The sequence below is a fragment of the Passer montanus genome, unplaced genomic scaffold, assembly GCF_014805655.1.
Source record: "Passer montanus isolate IOZ18808 unplaced genomic scaffold, ASM1480565v1 scaffold24, whole genome shotgun sequence".
NCBI lineage: Eukaryota > Metazoa > Chordata > Aves > Passeriformes > Passeridae > Passer > Passer montanus.
In genome coordinates, this window is record NW_024367037.1 from 4891027 (window position 1) to 4906403 (window position 15377).

A 15377-nucleotide genomic window follows, 5' to 3' on the forward strand; every position below is an offset into this window, starting at 1 on the left:
GGCGGCGCGCGGGCCATGGCGGCGGGGTACCAGCAGCGGCCCGGCGGCGGCGGCGCCCCCCTGCCCGACCCCTCCTTCCTGTGGAACGTCTTCCAGAGGTGAGCCCCGCCGCCGCGGGCCCCGCGGGCACGGGGAGGGGCCGGAAGCGGGTCGGCTGCTGCGGCAGTCCGGCCACCGGGCCGCCCGGGTTTGCCCGGCAGCGCTGTCAGCATCGCGGTGGTTCCCCCGTGGGAGGAGGATCTGTGAGGAAGGGCTGGGCAGGAGTAAAGGTCCTGTGTTCTATAACGAGCGTAAAGGGGATCGCTGGGAGCGAGACGGTAACCTTGAAAGCGCTGAAGTAATTTTTAACCTGAGCTTGCAGGAAGGGTATATTGTTAAGTGTGGAGGATCAGCGTAGCAGCACAGGTAAGGCTTGTGAAAAGAAATTTGATAAATGTTCGTGGGAGTCTTTAAAGCTGCCAACGAGAAGACATAGCTGCACCAGGGGACGTTTAGGATGGATATCGGGAAGAATTTCTTCTCAGCAAGGGTGATTGGACATTGGAGTGGGCTGCCCAGGGAGGTGGTGGAGTCACTGTTCCTGGAAGTGTTTAAGGAAAGACAGGACGTGGCACTCAGTGCCATGGTCTGGTTGATACGGTGGTGTTGGGTCATAGGTTGGCCTTGATGATCTCAGAGGTGTTTTCCAACCTAAAGGAATCTGTGAAGTGTTCTCTTGAATTCTCCTGGATCAGAGGGACCTGCAAGGGAGTTAGCAAGCTTGTGCTAGACAATCACACTGGCAAGATCCTATCAGAAAAGAAGCCAAAGGAGATTTCCCAATTATGTCTTGTTGAGGAAACTGGGGAGGTGCCTACGTTGGATCCATTTTTATGAGAGATGAGTCAAGACAGATCTTCTGACACAAGCAGCAGCAAGAAGAAGTTAAGCAGTAGACAAACAGTACTAAGTTTCTAAAACTGGCTGATATTTACAGAGTGACTCAGGAATTCAGCAGCTTACCTACCCAGCCTGCTGTAAAACAACTTCCTCTGAGGACTCGGCAGAGGCATGCATGAAGCCGTTTCTCTTTTGAAAGGGTCCAGAAAGAAACAGATCAACAATCTGGCTTCTGCACCAGGAAAATCAGTAAAAATATTTTAAATAATCTAGTTAGTCAGGAGAGTTGCATGGCTTTTGTTGAAAATATTCCTTCTGGCACACAGCTGTATAAATCCTGGACTATGTTTGGTAAGGATTGGATATGGGTATGATGGCTGGAATTGGAGCAATTCATATAATCTGTATGCTTTTCAAAAATACTCCCAACACTATCAAAAGGCCCTTGAAGAAATTCAGTAAACGTGGAATGAATGGAAGCATTCTTCAGTGCATGGAAAACTGACTGAAGGGTGTGTGTGTGTGGTCATGCACCACACTGACAGATGGAGCTCTCCTGGGATCTTTATGTAATCTCTTCAGGAGCAGCTGGGGAAAGAGAGAAGGTTTAGATTGGATGGTGGGAAGAAGTTTTACACTGTGGGCGTGGTGAGGCTCTGGAACAGGCTGCCCAGGGAAGCTGTGGCTGCCCCATCCCTGCAAGTGTTTAAGGCCAGGCTGGATGGAGCTCTGAGCTATCTGGTGTAATTGAAGGTGTCCCTGCCCACAACCGAGGATTGGAACTTGGTGATCTTTCAGGTCCCTTTGAACCCAAACCATTCTGTGGTTCTCTGACTCTGTGAAAAGAGGGTGAGTGGTCAGGTGAAGTTTGCTGATTCCTGCAGTAACTGAGGCCTGTGAATGTTTGCAGGGGCACCTTACCTTCCTGAATGACTGGGCTGTATCAGCCTGTCATGGCCAGAACATGATCCCTGTATGACAGGTGGTCCCCATATGTCATACATACATCTTCTTCCAGAGTAGAAACCTAATGTCCATGAGAAAAAACCCATTTTAATTTTGCATAATTTTATTTATAAAAGGAATGTGCTGACTGATGATGCTCAGGAGCAAGATAAGTAGGTCATAATGCATTTTCATGAAAATATTATCTTAGCACTTGGTAGCAGCTCATAAAAGGCAAAAAACGTTCACAATACTAAGAAGAGAAACAGAGATTATAAAGGGGAATATCTATTTGTAATTGAAATCTTTGCAATTTATGCTTGCAATTTTAGTGTTGCATGCAGGTTACATAATTCTTGGACATGGGGAAGGAAGCAATAGAATGAACTGAAAGTGTTTAGAAGAAGACAGCAAGAACTAAAGGAAAAGAAAATCAGCTTCTGTGAACAGGGATCAGCTGAGCAGGACTCTGGTTGGGTTAGTAAATGAGGGAAAATGAAACTGTCAGTCCAAGAGGAACATCCTTGTATGAAATGGAGGGAAGTCCCCACCAGATACCCTTATAAAGAAGGCATGATCATTCTTTATTTGGGCAGAAATTACTTAATTTATTAATTTTGCCGTAGAACTTTCAACATCATTAAGACAATGGACTGTGAAGGCTCAGTGGAAGCTGGAACCTGCCTGTGCTTTTGCCTCTTTGAACCCCTTTGCAGGGCCCTGCAATCGATTGAGTCTTTCAGTACTTTGGTCACATTAGTGACTTACTCTCCATTGTCAGCATGTGAGAGAGTCTGGGTGACAAACCTGTTGCTCCAGTTTGCGAAACTGATAGCTCACTACTGTGACATTAGGCATTTTGTGGATTCAACCAGCATGTGTGCTCTGCAGTTCTCTTAAACACAAATAAATGAAAATACTTCCTTGTGGAGTGCATGCCCAAACCGTTTCATTGTCAGTGTTTCTGTGTGTCTCTTTACTCATAAGTCTTGCAGTTTTCTTTGGAGCTTTTATCATGTTCCAGAGACTTTTCAGGAAAATAATAATCTCATCTGGTGAGTAAGAAGCAGAATGTTGAAGTCTTCAGTAAGTGGAACCTGTTAATTTCAGCCATTTAAATTGGTTTTGTTTTGTTTTTTTTTCCCCAGAGTTGATAAAGACAGGAGTGGAATAATATCTGATAATGAACTTCAGCAGGCATTATCCAATGGTAAGTCTGTAAATGAGCAGTGAGTATTTAATTGTAAACTTCATGATAAGTTTGTTGTGAGAGTGGTTACTTGATGCTGTGATTCTTTGTATGGAAGGGAGTGGGAAGTGTTCCTACCACTCACTAATTACTATTTAATCTACAGCAAAAGGCTGGAAAGGGAAAAAAATTAACAATCCTTGGAATTTTTTGTTTTAAATTGAGTGTCTATTTTAAGTAAACATTACTGGTCTGTATTCTGAGGAATGAGGGCATGCACATCCCTTTTTTTCCCAGCTCTGCTTCCTAGAAATCATAACCAGTGAGTCATATATTCCTTGCTCATCACTGCTGAGCCTTTGGTTTTTTTTAACAGAATCAGTGTATAACCTGGGCAAAGCTGTTTACAACCAGCCTTTTCACTGCACATAATTTATTTTTCATACAGTATGGTGCAGGAAGTAAAGTATGTTTGGGGTTTTTCCTCACAGAGTGGAAAGATGCACTCTAGATCTAGTATTAAAACTTCCTAGTAGTCATTTCCTTGTTGTAATACTCAAAGAAACTAGGGTATTGTCAAATTACTCATGGAAACAAAAAATTAAACATTTCTCCAGTAGCCTATTTTTACTTTCCTCCCATGACTCAAGGTGGGTAGGGCTGTACTCTGTGGGTTTTTTTTTTTCCTGTTTGGAAATCTGAAAAAGGGCATATTCAGGCTGTTTGTCCACCTTTGCGCCCATACCAAACTCCCCTTCTCCCAAAGTTTATTCCTTTATCCCTCCTGTGCTTTGTGACCAAGAAGGGCTTAAACTGATGTTGTGAGCTGCAGCACACGCTGGCTGAAGGGCCCATTTTTGTCAGTAATTGCCTGACTTGAAATAAATTTATAAGGTTCTATTCAGTAAATGTGCAGTCTTGTAACTGAACTGGATATACTAGAATATTTGTTTAATGATGTATCTGATAAATTAAAAGCAATGTGTTGTGGCTGCCAGAACTGATCCATAATTAAAATTTTGAATAAAATCTTTAGCAAAAATTAAGTTAAATTAAGTCACCATTTTAATTTAGATTACAATGCTGTTTAGAGCTGTGAGAAACTGTCATTTTAAGTTTTACCTGCTGTTTTACATTTTATATAGTTTAAATATTTTCTCATATGAACCTGCCATTTTTAATTTTGTATATCTTAAATATCTCCTCATATGATTGAATTTAAGGGTAATAGGCAGTGATGACTATCTGAGCTTTTATTTTTCCTTATTTACAGTGTAGAGTAGCAGTTTCAGTGTTTTGCATTTATGAAGAATGCCTACCAAGTGTTAGACAAAATATTTACAGAACTGTAAGCTTCCTCCATTCCAAGAGATTCTAGATCTTGTACACCAGTCACTAACGATTCACTGTATTATTTTCAAAATATATCCGGTGGTTGTTTGTGCATGGCCATCCTGCAATTTAACATGGGCTAAAATAATGTGATGTGTTTACTTCTAAAACACTAAAAAATCCTGCATTGTGCTCATTGACATTTGAAGTTCAGTGTGGTTTTGACAATTTGATATTTTCAGCCTGTGAAGTTTATGCAGATAACAGTGTGCTTACGTGGGAGGGGCTGATCATCACTTTGTCTAACTGTCTGCACAATAAAATCCTTTGCTTCCTTCTTGTTTTCATCTGTGCTGCTGTGGGAAGTTAATACTAGAGTCAGGAGGGGAGAGACAGGGACAGTCTTCACTGTTTATTGGAATAGGAAGAAATCAGTACAGCTCTTCACCTCTGGAGTTGCTCAGATTTCATTCTGTGGTGGCTATATGAATCACTTGCCTGTTTCAAGATGAAAAAAATTAATTTTCAGACTTTATTTTCACTTTTTCCTCTTACTCTGTTCAGTGTTAAATCCTGGCACCTTATTCAAATTCCATTATTTCTTATTTTTTTGAGGAGACACACAGCTCTAAGGTCTCTATCTAAAATACTACTTCAGCATTTCCAGAGCCATTTTTCCTTTTCTCTTCTTATATTTCTTTGTGTGCAAACAGTCGCAGGGCCTGCCTGCAGTGCAGGGCTCTCCCTGCAGTTACACCGCTGCCCGTGGCCCAGCAGAGCCAAGTGGCGGATCCCAGCTCGGCCCTTCTGCTGGGATTTGCGCTCAGCTGACACATCCTGGGAGCGCCTCTGCGCTGCCCTCGGCTCACCGACTCCCTCGTGGTATCGCACATTCCTTGGGCTCCTGCAGGCAACCGCAGCCAGCTAATTATGTGCTGCTTCGTGCTCCTGGTTCCTTCACAGGCTCTGGAGAATCCATGGTGAAATTCTTGATGAGGCACAGGATTCCTTTGTTTAAAGCTTAATGCTTCCTAGCGCTTGGGAATGCTCTCAACCAAGAGAAAACAGTTTCATAATGACGAGCCTCTAAATACTCTGAGAATTACAGAACTCCTCTCCAGATGGTTACTGCTCAGGCCCTTTCAAAGCAGCAATATTTCGTGGTCTAAAAATACTAATTCAAAGTAACCTTAATTGTTTTGGCAGTGGAGGTGGGATGTGTACTAAACTACTCTAAACTGGAATGTATGGTTATACCATGTTGGGAGCTCTTTCTGTCAGAAACTAAATGCCCTGGAGTAGTCCTTTAAAAAGGAAATGAGCAGATTGGGTTTTAGTGAGGAACAGATATGAGGCCTTGATTGAGTTGCAATTTAGAACACTTCTGCTCCTCTCAGTAGAAAAGAGGTACTTCAATTTAGATCTTGCTTTTTATCCAATACTTCCTGACAGCCTGGGATAAAAAAGTCCTTCTTAGATCTTCCAAAGATTGTTAGTTTTGTTGGGTTTGTGGTTTTGTTTTTTTGTTTTGTTTTGCTTTGTTTTTTTGCTGTTGTTGTTGTTGCGGCCTTAAAATGCTGGTTTCTGTGTGGTATTTGGAAAGCAAATACCACACTTCAGATCCTACTGGTCTGAAGTCATCTCTGAATGGTGAGACTTTCTTACTCTCAAGCAGCCTTATTTTTTTAATATGCCAGCTCCATGTCACATACCTCTGAATTCACTGTTCTTAACTGAGTTGTTTGGTCGGTTTTTTGCATTTTTTTTAAACATTGAGGAATTCTTAATCCTCAACTAAGTAATTCTTTCCGTTTCAGGTATGTGGATTCCATTTATTCTCAACTAAGTAATTCTTTCTATTTCAGGCACGTGGACTCCATTTAATCCAGCAACAGTCAGGTCAATTCTTGGTGAGTGTAGTTGTGTGATGTGTCCTAAGATACTGGTTTGTGATCTGTTCAGCTGATTGATTGAGAATGCTCTCAGTTGCTACACTGTTTTGGTTTTTTTTCCTCAGACTGCCCAGCAGTAGTAAGTTAAATTATTTTCCCTTTTAATTATTAGTGGCATGCCCTTTGCATACACACTTGCATGTGCACTTGTCAAAGTAGCCTGAGAAAGTGTTACTGCCAATTGATTAGATAATAAATATAATTTATATATGAGGAGATTGTTATCTTAAATTTTCTAAAAAGATATTATGTAAGTTGTATTGGGAAGTAGTCTTTCCTATGTTGAACTTGAGCCCATGTTTTACTCCAAAAAAACCAAACAGAAGCTTTACAATGCTTGAATTCTGTTAGTGTCTAAATTGCCAGTAATGTGGAAAGTGATGGTGATAGAACAGAAGGATGAAGATTCAAGCACAATAAATCAAATCTTTTCTATCACACAGTTCATAAATCCAAGGAGTACATTTTTTGCTTTGTTTTCAATAAGTGTTCAGTAGCAGTCTGAGCTCCATTGCTATGTGACATTTAAAGATAACAGTATCAGTAAATCAAATGCAGATGAATATCCCAGCACTCTTGGAAATTATATGACTTTTTAACGTGTCCTTAGAAAAGAACAGGCCACCCCTCTGCCCATTTTGATTTATTACTGGATGATCAATCAAGCCCTCAGTATTTTTTAACTGAAAATGAAAACCTAGGAAAAATAAACATTCTGTGATTTATTCTGGTATTTTTATCTTGCTTTACTGGTTTTTCCTTCAGTGGATGACTGCTTGCTTTTCCTTGGCAGGACTTTCCAAATTACCACTTGCATTTTAGCGGTTTCTTTTTTCTCTTCAGTACCTTCCACAGAGCACTCTTGCTATCTACTTAAAGTCCTGGCAGATCTTGTTGAGTTGTATGACTAAGGTTTTATATGCATTTCTTACTTTTTATTTCAGGCATGTTTGACAGAGAAAACAAAGGGGGTGTGAACTTCAATGAATTCACAGGAGTCTGGAAATACATCACAGACTGGCAGAATGTCTTTCGAACGTATGACAGAGACAATTCTGGAATGATTGACAAAAATGAACTAAAGCAAGCACTAACAGGTTTTGGTAATTCATTAGTAATTACAGTTTTTATGACTGGGTTATGTCATAGAATGAGCTGCTTACTGGTACTGTTGCAGAGCTGTACTGCTCTGACAAATGTGACTAAAAATGAGGCAGGTGAAGGGCAGCTTTCCTTTTAGGTATAAGGTACCTTTTAATGATGTCCATGCCAGAGGCACATGTTTTTTTAAAGCTCTTTTCTTAAATAGAGAAAAAGGAAAACATTCAACACATATCCTGACACATCCAATTCCAGTCTCCTCTTTGACAAGCTCTGAGAGGGTTACCAATGTATCAGGCAAAGTCTGAACTAACAGGGTACTCCATAGAACTTGCCACTTTTTAAAACAAGGCCAGCTGTCCATGCTGTGAGAGCATTCTGATGCCTAAGGAACTTTCATTCCAGTCACTTCACCTGTAAAGACTTGAACTGCAGCCCTAAACCATTCCCTCAATCAGTCACCTTAATCTGTAATTATATTTACTGTGACTGTATATAATTATTATTGAGCATGGGTTTTATTGCATGCATTTTAGTTTAACTAAAAAAATCATTGTAACTCCTTACTGTTTTGTGGTTTTGTTACACATGCCTGCTAAACAACCTTGTTCTTTTTATAGAAGGACTGCAGTAATTGAAACCTTCTAAAGTATTTCTTTTTCCAAGGTTACCGACTGTCTGATCAATTCTATGATATCCTTATTCGGAAATTTGACAGACAAGGAAAAGGACAAGTTGCTTTTGATGATTTTATTCAGTGCTGTGTTGTTCTACAGGTAAGAAAGGAGAGGTACTTTGATGTCAATTGAAAAAAAAATACCTTGAGCTTTTCTGGTTCTTACTTTAACAGTGGATCTAGAACTTGCTCTTATTTATAGTAAGCCATTTGAACTAAGTATATGCTAAGTGCTGGAAACATCTTTGTGTATTGGTCTTCATTAGTAATTTCTTTGCATCACAAGTAAATTTGATACAATGGGTGAGGGACAAAAAAGTGTAAAATAGTATCAGTGTTTGACACTGTCTGTTAGTTTAATACAGACCTCAGAGCTGATCTTGCAAGGCTATTGGTAAAAATACACAAAAAACCTTCCAGTCTTTCAGTAACACAGAGAGTGAGAAAAAGAGAGAGAACATGGAGGGAAAGCAGTTCCCTGTAAAAGTCGCATCCCTGTTATTTAGACACATCAGTCACCTTTGCATTCCTTTGTAATACAAGGCAATTATGGTTAATTGTAGACTTGAACTCTGCTAAAAAGTGTTTTCAAATGGAGTATCACTCAGCTGATGTTAATGAAACCGTGCTGGCAGTTGTTCTGTTCCTTTGTCTCTACTGCCTGGCATCTCTGAGATTATACAGCGACACCTTAGATAGCAATGGCACATGAAGCATATTTGCCTGGAAGGTGAGATATGCACAAGGTATGCATTGACTCAAACATTGCATTGGTTTTCCCCCTGCTTTAAAGCCAGTTATAAAAAGCTGTCTGGTTTATATAGAAGGTAGCCTTAGGTATTGCATTATATAAGGCTGTAAAATGGCTACAGAAGGGATGACCAGAAAGGGTTCATAAAGCTGTAGAAGCCCCGGTGGCAAGGGGAGTATGTAGCAGTCTGAACCTTCCCCTAGAATAAAAATGTCTTATTTTTTTTCTCTCCTCCTCAGAGGCTGACTGATGTGTTTCGACGATACGACACTGACCAGGATGGCTGGATTCAGGTGTCCTATGAGCAGTATCTGTCCATGGTCTTCAGCATCGTATGACACCAATAACCAGGAATTGCACACTGGCATTGCACAGACTGGAGTTGCCAAATCATCCTCTACTGAATAAGATTATGTATTATAATGGATGTAACATCACATTCTTAAATTTTGTATGTTGGTAATCATTGTCAGAATCTGTACTTGAGTTGGTTTTATTTTGTATTATTGTATGATATGACCATCTCTGCTTACTGTAGTACAGAAAGCACAGAATCTAGATTTAACCAGTACAATGTTGAACTCTTACACATATCCTTACCTCTTATGCATATCCTGCATGGGAAAAATGACTCTTTAGAAATGCCAAATTAAAATTATGCTTGTTAGTTTATATCAGTTGAAAGCCAGAAGTTGCACAACATGTTTTGCATGTGCCTTACTTTTATAAGAGTTTAATGTATTAATTTTTAAATACAGAATTTAAAATTAAGTAAAAATACCAGGTCAACTTTTAGTCTGTTTCACTTTTGTACAGCTTTAAGGGTATGGTATTTTATTTCTGTATTCTCATTTTCTATGATTCAGGGATCTCTCCACTTGGATGGCCTTTTTTATTTTATTTTCTAGCTGCCTCCTTCTTTCAGGGTATCCTTAGGATGCATTCAAATACAATTTCTTCTCACCTGTGAAGAAAGTCATACTGCAACTCCCTTGATAAGTTCCCCACAAAAATGAACTCTGATTCTGAATATGCTCCTTTTGCTTAGTTGTTTCATTTGACATCAGAAGTCTTCCTTTTTGTGCTGAAGCACTTATTTGAAGTGGCCTTGAATTGACAGTCAGACATTCTTGTAACTTTACCCTACATTTCACCACTTACAGCTAATGAGAGTGGAAAAACTCAAGCAAGACAAGTAATGACTGATTCCTGTCATACACCATCTCTTGCAGTAACTCTGAAGAATCAACTTGGAGGAAGCAAAGACAATCTGAGTTACAATGTTACTTCCAGGTCACCCTGAGACTGGCTCACATGGTCAGAGAATGGTACAAATAACACCAAGGTCACACGTTCAATCTCTGTATGGTCCATTCACTGAACAGCTGGACTTAGTGATCCTTGTGGACTCTTTCCACTCAGATGATTCTGATTCTGTGTCTCACCCAGAGTAGAGTATCTGGTGTCAGGATGAAGGCAGCAAAGTGGCAACTGTGCAACTATTATAAAACATGCAAAGAAGCTGCTACTATTTGTCAAGTAATAGTCAGACCCTTAGTGACAGCAACACTGAACACTCTTCTGGTGTCAAGTATGTGGGGGAAAACCCATGGCCCCTACAGCATAAGCACACTGAAACAAGGAGATCTCCCAGAGCACTCTGGGGGTCCTCACCCTAAAGGCAAGGAAGTGGTTTTGGGTGAGAAGGAAGATCAAGAATAATGACCAGTGTCAGAAACCACCTCCTCCAACAGCTGTGAAAGTTACATTGAGGAAAACAAGGGAAAAAGACTTCCACCAGTTAACCCTTTGAACCTTCCCTCCTTGGAAGGCTGAGATAGTAACTCTATATGCTCTCTCCAGAAACAAAACAGAAGAGAATTCTTTTGAGAACTTCTGGGCTCAAAAGAGCTTCCCTGTTTCTTTCCACTAAGAAATCTGTCCCTTTTGATCATACATCCACTTAAAATCCAGTAATTCTGGGAAGCATTTTGAGGAGTAAGTAAGGTACAAACTAAAAAGCTGGAATCTGAGAAACTTCCCAAGTTGTCTCCCCTGAAAGATGTCTCCATGTCCAGCTGGCCTTGTTGTATTTCACTGCCCTTGGTGCAGAACAGCTGACTCCAGCACTTCCTAAAGGATACAGAGAATCATCAAAGGTGGCTATGGATTGGAACAGCTCTTGTCCCACTGGGAAACAGTGTGTGAAAACAGGTGTGAAAGCAGGTACACCAAGATCAAGAAACTGACTAAAAGTAGACCATTTATCCCCAGTCCAAGACATGTTCCAGTCTGGGTTTTTGTCACTGGCTTTTTAAGGAAACTGGAAATTTGCTCCAAGGGCTCAGGTGCATTCAGAGAACTACTCCCTCCATGCCAAGGCCTGTGATGTAGCTGCAGTGGTGCTGACGGCTGCCAGGCAACCGGTGCTGCTCTGCAGGCTGTCAGGACTACTTTGTGAGGTGGTTTCTTAAAGAAGGATTGGAGTCTAGACAGAGTTCTGCTCCAATTCTGTACTACATAGGAGCTAGATATGGTAAAGGGTTTTCTTGGAAGTAAGAAGTACTCAGCACTTCAGGAAAGCTTTAGTAAATCAGTGCTGTCTTACTACTCCAACTCCATTTCCAAATGCAAGAACTGTTTCCCCAATGCAGGACTCTGCACAACAACAAAGGAAAGAAAAATTACAGAACATGTAGGTGGAAATAGCATCTAATTTGGGTGGAGCTCATCCAGCTACTGTATGTCACTGGGGTATACAGTGATGGTAGTAAAATCCAAAAGGAGTGAGAAATGGGGAAAAGAGTTCTCTGCAACAACCTCAAATGAAACTTTGAATTAACTTGAATTGACAGAATTGCAGCAGTAATATTTTCTAGCAACATTTTTTTCTACAGTTTCAGAATTTTAGTTGCACTACACTTTCTGTGGAAAAAAACCTATGCTAGTAACCTTTGTGTAAATAACTTCTGGTAATTTTTAAATGTAGATATAATAACTAATCAATCCTACAGACTTGTAAATCTAAACTCTGGCAGACACCTGTGGCAGAAAAAAACAATTTTCCCTTTTAAGCAAGAAGGTTGACTAGGTAATACAGTGCATGGAAGTGTATGGCACAACTATGAGCTGTGTGATGTTACAAACCACTCCAACATTTCAGTAAGTATGAGCAGTGAACAGGAATGAAACAGTGAACAGGAACAAAAAAGGAAAGTGGATCTTTTCAGATACAGAAACAAAATCATGACAGAAGGAAGACTTTAGGGAATTGAGTTTAGATGCTCAATAATAAATTGAGTTGAGTTTTTATTAAAATTTACATAACAAGATCCAAAATGTTTTATGACAGCTCATGAAGACTAACCCTGCTTCAGCACAAGTATTTAATGCACAGAGACACGGTTCCAGCATGGGTAACAAGAAAAATGATAGTCCACAATGCAGCAGTGAAAAGGAAAACAGACACTCAGGAGTAAACTGTCTCACTTTACTTCTTTTCTTCAGCTCCATGTAAGCTGGTTTTAATTACATAGAGCAGATATCTAAAGCCAGGCATTCATGAGCATGTGGCTCTGATACACTGCATGAACTGGTAAGTACTCTCAGTTAGTACAACAATTTTATTTTTTCCTGTTATTTTATCTGATTGCGTTATGGGTTCTACTATTTCTTAATATGCTTTTGCCAATAGAAAGAATCAAAAATTTTTATTTTAGCATGGGTCCATTCACCAAATGAGTTTTTAGGATAATTCATAATTATTTCATTTCGAACAACATGATGTAAAAATTTGCATATATTTCACACCATTTCTTACTCTGCAAATTGAAACTGATATGCCCCGTTACATACCAGTCCTCTAGCACAGATTACGTTTTCCTCATATAGCATCACATTAAGATGGAGAATATCTTTGCTGTAACATTCTCCTTTCTTTCTCTAAACAGAAATGTAGTATATCAATTTCTAAAAATATCCTAATTATAAAGCCTCAAATTAATGAAACTGGCCTTACATTTGTGTGAAAGAAAGTAAACCTGTATTTTCAATTAATATTCTTCCTAAGTAGAAGCATAAAAGTAAACCTTTCTTTCTTTTCTGAATTGAGAAAGGTATTAAAAGGATTGTTAACTTTTTGCTGACAGAGTAATTTTAACATATTTTCAAAAAATAACAAAAGATCTTTTTTCTGAAATATACTAAGATATAACAAATACATTACAAAAAGCCTAAACAAAATAGTATGTTTACCCATTATGTGCAAGTTCATGTTCCAGCTATATTTCACATGTCAAAAACTTAAACTCTCCCTCCCTTTACCTCTCCCAAACCAGCCAAACAAAGAGTTAAATGCAGTCTCTTTCCTGAAAGCCAAGGGATGGAGATTCTCAAATCTCTTCGTCTGTTTCCAAGTCAGCTGCTGCTCCTTAATCCTTCTCTCTAGCTTCTATTAGCACATTGACGAATGTCTGAATATTTATTTCTGGAAAGGGGCAATAAAGATATTTAGAGTTACTTCTATCTCATAACATTTCCATAATACAACATAGGGAATATGAAAATAAAAGTTTTACTGTTAAGTAGTTACCTAATTAATTACCTAATTCTAGTACCAGAGGCATAGTTTGCATTTGTCCAAACTCATGCCCAATGACAGCTATGCAGTAGCATATCCCCACTTCTCTTTAAGTCCCTCTCATAATCTATTTCCAAAGGAGAAACTGTCATTTTGAATAGTATATCACTATTCTTGACATTAATGACTATTTCTACAGCAACTGGAAAAAAGAAATTCACACGAACCAGCTCTTTGATAACGTTTCTCTTGTTATCCAAATGGGTTTTGGTTCGTTTGGATTATCTACTATAATCCAGGCTTGGTTCTGCAAGCATTCCAGTATTTTTTTCTTTATGCCAATACATTCCCCTCCCATCATTGCAAATCTACCAGTACAACTCATGATACAAACTGCTAGTTAGAAAGATGACCTAGGACAAACCTTTCAATTCAGGAAATTTTTGCACTATCAAAACCTTCTCCCACTCACTAGAGTGCTCCATCTAGTTCCCAAGAGGCACAGTGTCCTCAGAGAAGCAACAATGCCTTTCTTCAGCTGATACAGATGTGAGCAAAATGAGCTTGACTCCCCTGAGCAGCTCATCCTATCTCTGCCACCCGCAATCTCCTGCCTACGTTACAGCAACCGCGCTGACGTAACTCACTGCACATGATCAAAACTAATCACCAGCTTACTTTGAAGCGCTGGATGATACGGAGCCAGCTGTTTGAGCATCCTGGTCATTGTAGGGACATCCTTTCCTAGCAGTCTGTTCACAGTGTTGGGAGCAAGACCAACATCAACTCCATTAAACATCTCTTCTGAGCTTCTGAACTGCTGGTGATCTTGGTATGAACCCCTGCCAGAAAATGAGTCCTGATGTGAACTCCAGTCTCTCTGATAGCCTGATTTCTGATAACTGAATCCTTGACACCTAGATTCCTGCTTCCAGCTAGAGTCCTCATTCCACCTATAGTGCTCATTCCACCTAGTGTCCTGGTGCCACCTGGAGCCATCTCTTCCTGAAACAACAGAATTTGCAGAAGATGTACAAGTATTTGTGGACTCATAGGTCTTGTAAGAGGAATAGTTTTGTGAAGCATAGTTTGTAAAGTATCTTCCAGATGAAGTATATGAGGCAGAAGAATTGGGATAGGATAATTCTTGGTCACTTATATGCCTTGCTTTGGTACACACTTGTTGATTCCTCCATTTTGTATTTTCTCTGCCAAATGAGAGTCTGTTATCACAGAGCTCACTTCCTTGCACATCACTGGATATGTATTCTGCTGAGTACTCCTTCACTGGGCTGGTCTGGTATGGAGAGGGCACAGCAGCCAAATCTGTGCAGGGCATGGAGTTTCTGAGCTGTCTCAGCCATTCGCTGACACCACTGGCAGGAGTGTCAGGCTCAGCAGCAGGAGAATCCCCGAGCAGAGACATACTTGCAAAGTTGTCAGATGTCAGATGACAGGAGGATGATCCATCACCTGCTTGGTAACTGTTTGAGTGAGCAGGAGCAAAAGAAGCATCTTCAGAACACTCTTCATACTGGGACAAAAAACCCTGATTCCAGTCAGAACTTCCTGAAAAAATAAAGGGCACTTAAAATTAGCAAAATATTAAAATACCAGCTGCAAACACAACTACTTTGAGATTTTATGATGTGTACTTCTCTTCTTTTCCCATTTCCTGCCTTTATGTCTTACCTGACTTTGGCATCTTTTCACCCAAAAATTCAAATAGTAAGTAGATCAGGAAGGGTTACTGCTTGAATTTCCATAACCTTAACTGCTATATCACTGTTCAGTGAGACAGGAATGTTTTCAGACAGTAAAGTCATTAAAGCTCCAGAAAATTATATCCTGAACTGATTCAGACAGCACAGACTGTACTGGTACTTAGCTGGCACACCAGCTAAGAAGCACTATGGCTGGCTATAAAAGTAAATTTTCACAATCTGTGCAGGCTCCAGAGTAAACAAACTAGT

At 39.9% G+C, this 15377-nt stretch overlaps 2 protein-coding genes across 6 annotated transcripts in view; one reads left to right on the forward strand and one right to left on the reverse strand.

Moving 5' to 3' along the window:
* Positions 1 to 6: 6 nt before the first annotated feature.
* PDCD6 (programmed cell death 6) lies at positions 7 to 9800 on the forward strand. 2 transcript variants are annotated; one of them, XM_039711031.1, is made up of 6 exons: positions 7 to 98; positions 2973 to 3034; positions 6211 to 6255; positions 7242 to 7400; positions 8065 to 8174; positions 9065 to 9800. In XM_039711031.1, the coding sequence occupies exons 1-6, from the start codon at positions 16 to 18 to the stop codon at positions 9161 to 9163; spliced, it is 558 nt and encodes a 185-aa protein (XP_039566965.1). In that variant the 5' UTR covers positions 7 to 15; the 3' UTR covers positions 9164 to 9800. The 2 variants fall into 2 exon arrangements, with proteins under 2 accessions (XP_039566965.1, XP_039566966.1); XM_039711032.1 differs by having other exon boundaries at positions 7242 to 7394.
* A 2296-nt stretch (positions 9801 to 12096) lies between these two features.
* LOC120502976 overlaps positions 12097 to 15377 on the reverse strand; it is a 28144-nt gene continuing 24863 nt past the window's right edge. For all 4 annotated transcript variants that reach the window (XM_039711029.1, XM_039711027.1, XM_039711028.1 and 1 more), the window contains 2 exons: positions 14083 to 14973; positions 12097 to 13311 (listed from right to left, as the gene is read on the reverse strand). In XM_039711029.1, coding sequence (XP_039566963.1) covers positions 13256 to 13311; positions 14083 to 14973 — 947 coding nt within the window. In that variant the 3' untranslated portion in view covers positions 12097 to 13255. The remainder of the gene's footprint in view (positions 13312 to 14082; positions 14974 to 15377) is intronic.